Here is a 2,478-nt window from a genome sequence, read left to right as displayed (position 1 = left end):
ACACACTGAAAATTTAATAAATCTAAATCGTATTTGAAAATCTATTTTAATATATATATATATATATAAAGTATATATATAAAAATTTATATTAATATAAAATTCACTTTTAAAAATTATGTTTAATTTAAAGAGTTCTACAATGAATAAATATAAGTTTCATCTTTTTAGTTGCATTAAATTGTTATAATAAAAAAATAAATAAAAAATATGAAAAATGAACGGAGAAAGAACCGTATAATTAAAAGAAATTAGAAAAGAGAAAGGAGAGATAAAAGATGAGAGAGAAAAAAATTGTAACTTTAATTAATAATAACTTATTCGTTTTAAATTTATTTTTTATAATTTTTATATCAAATTAAAGATGTTTTCGTTATCTTTAATTTAACATCCATGTTGAATATCTTTTTATTAATCAAAGTTGATGATTTTTATAAAAGAATTATAACAAAAAAAGAAAAATGAGGAGAGATAAATTTTGGTGGGAAAAAGTAGCTATTACACTGCTCTTTTATATAATATATAGATTTTAGATTCTAAAATAGCATTTAAAGTTAAAATAAAGTAGGTTTGGAGATGAGAATTTAGATAGGTATTTGTGGGAGTAGTCTACAGGTATGTTATTCCACTCGTTTTCAAAAAAAGCAGGCAAATTTTGTCCAGTTAGTTGAAAGACGCGATGTTTTAGGATCTTAATATTTGATAATTTGTGATGGAAGAAAAGGAATCTTAACTAGTGGGAGAGACATACGGCAAAAGAAAAGGTGGTAAATAATGAAACAATGAGTAAATAAAGAAGGGCGCGTTGGTTGGAAGTTGGAAGCGGCGTCGTATCTTATTTCTTCTCCTCTATCCCCAAAAATAAATCCAGCCCATTCTCATCTCACCACCGCCTAGCAATCCTATCATAACCCCAATTCCTCTTTTCCGTATAAATAAATCCCCTTGTATGCATCAATCATCATAATCCAGATTTCTCTACTCGAATTCCAGTTTCCCTTTCGCTCCATCCCTAAAAGCTCGATTTTTCTCTTCATTGTGAATGGTGGAAATCCCCAGTTTGTCGTTAATGGTCGTCCCTTCTTCATCGAGAAGGGGGATTTCTGTTTCTTTCTGCTTCGGATCCTGCAAGGAGGGCTGGTACTACCGCTGCCTTGGCGTCGACCCGTGAATTCCTTGCTTTGGTTTTTTCCCCCTCGCAAAAACAATAACGATTCGGTTTTGTGAAGGATTCTTGTCTCTTCTCTTTTTTTGGATTCCCATTCCTCCTCTTTTTTTATTGAAGAAATCTTTGATAGAAGAAAAAAAAGATGTTGCTTCAGAAGCAGAAGAAGAACCAGGTGGCGAAGGGCAACCGGTTTCTGATTAGCGTTACGGTGCTGGGGAGCGCTGGGCCGATTCGATTCGTGGTGAGTGAGGATGAGCTCGTTGGTGCTGTGATCGACACTGCTTTGAAATCGTATTCGCGTGAGGGCAGACTCCCTGTGCTTGGATCCAATCTCGATAATTTCATTCTCTACTGCCCAATCGCCGGAACCGAAGGTATTGCTACTGTTAATTGCTATTTAATTAGCTGATTAATGATGGTTATTAAATGTTTTGGGCGCAGCTTTGCTTCCATGGGCGACGATTGGATCGGCTGGTGTGCGAAACTTCGTGCTGTGCAAGAAGCCGCAGACGGATGATATGAAGGGTGCTTCGCCTCGGAAGGGCGGCGGCGGAGGTGGAATTTGGAAGGCCTGGTTCACCAAATCTCGCACCCACAAGATATCCTCTCATTAGAATGGGATTTCGAGTCTGTTTTTGCTTTCAAATCCAACATGTCACATGTTTGAGTCGAATAATGCATAATGTAAACCTTCAGGTTTCAGCACATTAATAAAATCGTTCTTCTCGTTACTCTACAAGTTTACATTACCTCTTGTTTCTTCTCTTTTTATATGCTTAAAACATGCCTATTTATATATTTTTTATTTATAAATTAACAAGTGCGTAAAGAAATTTAAATAACTTACCACTGTGAATTTGAACTCAAGATCTCTTGAACATTAACTACTGTGAATTTGAACTCGAAATCACTTAGATATGGATCTCTTGGACATTAATAACTGTGTAAATTTTATTAGAGTAAAATTTATACTCTATTATATCATCATTATGTAAAAAAGTAACATTATCTGCAGATGTTGTTCTCTGAGTGTCTGCAGTATCAGTCTCTTTACATGTCTTTAAATGTTCTAAGTTGCAATTGAGACATTTTGTGTCTTCTTCTCTGAGTGTCTGTATTGGTCTCTTTAAATTTAAATGTTCTAAGTTGCAGTTGAGACATTTTGTGCATTCTCTACGGATGTTCTAAGTTGTAGTTGAGACATTTTGTGCCTTCATATTTGCGAATTTAGCAGATAATTTTGGAGTTATCTTGTGCAATCTTTTTGGATATACATGGGCACGATTTTACAGATTGAATGAAGCCTTATT

General features: G+C 34.3%; 1 protein-coding gene across 1 annotated transcript; it reads left to right on the top strand.

Annotated features, from left to right (window-relative positions):
• The first annotated feature begins 583 nt into the window (after positions 1-583).
• LOC130986518 (uncharacterized) lies at positions 584-1,899 on the top strand. The gene is made up of 2 exons (XM_057909947.1): positions 584-1,542; positions 1,610-1,899. The coding sequence occupies exons 1-2, from the start codon at positions 1,311-1,313 to the stop codon at positions 1,780-1,782; spliced, it is 405 nt and encodes a 134-aa protein (XP_057765930.1). The 5' UTR covers positions 584-1,310; the 3' UTR covers positions 1,783-1,899.
• Positions 1,900-2,478: the final 579 nt, after the last annotated feature.

This window comes from Salvia miltiorrhiza, chromosome 5 (assembly GCF_028751815.1).
Source record: "Salvia miltiorrhiza cultivar Shanhuang (shh) chromosome 5, IMPLAD_Smil_shh, whole genome shotgun sequence".
Lineage (NCBI taxonomy): Eukaryota > Viridiplantae > Streptophyta > Magnoliopsida > Lamiales > Lamiaceae > Salvia > Salvia miltiorrhiza.
This window is presented reverse-complemented; position numbering and strand designations above follow the sequence as displayed.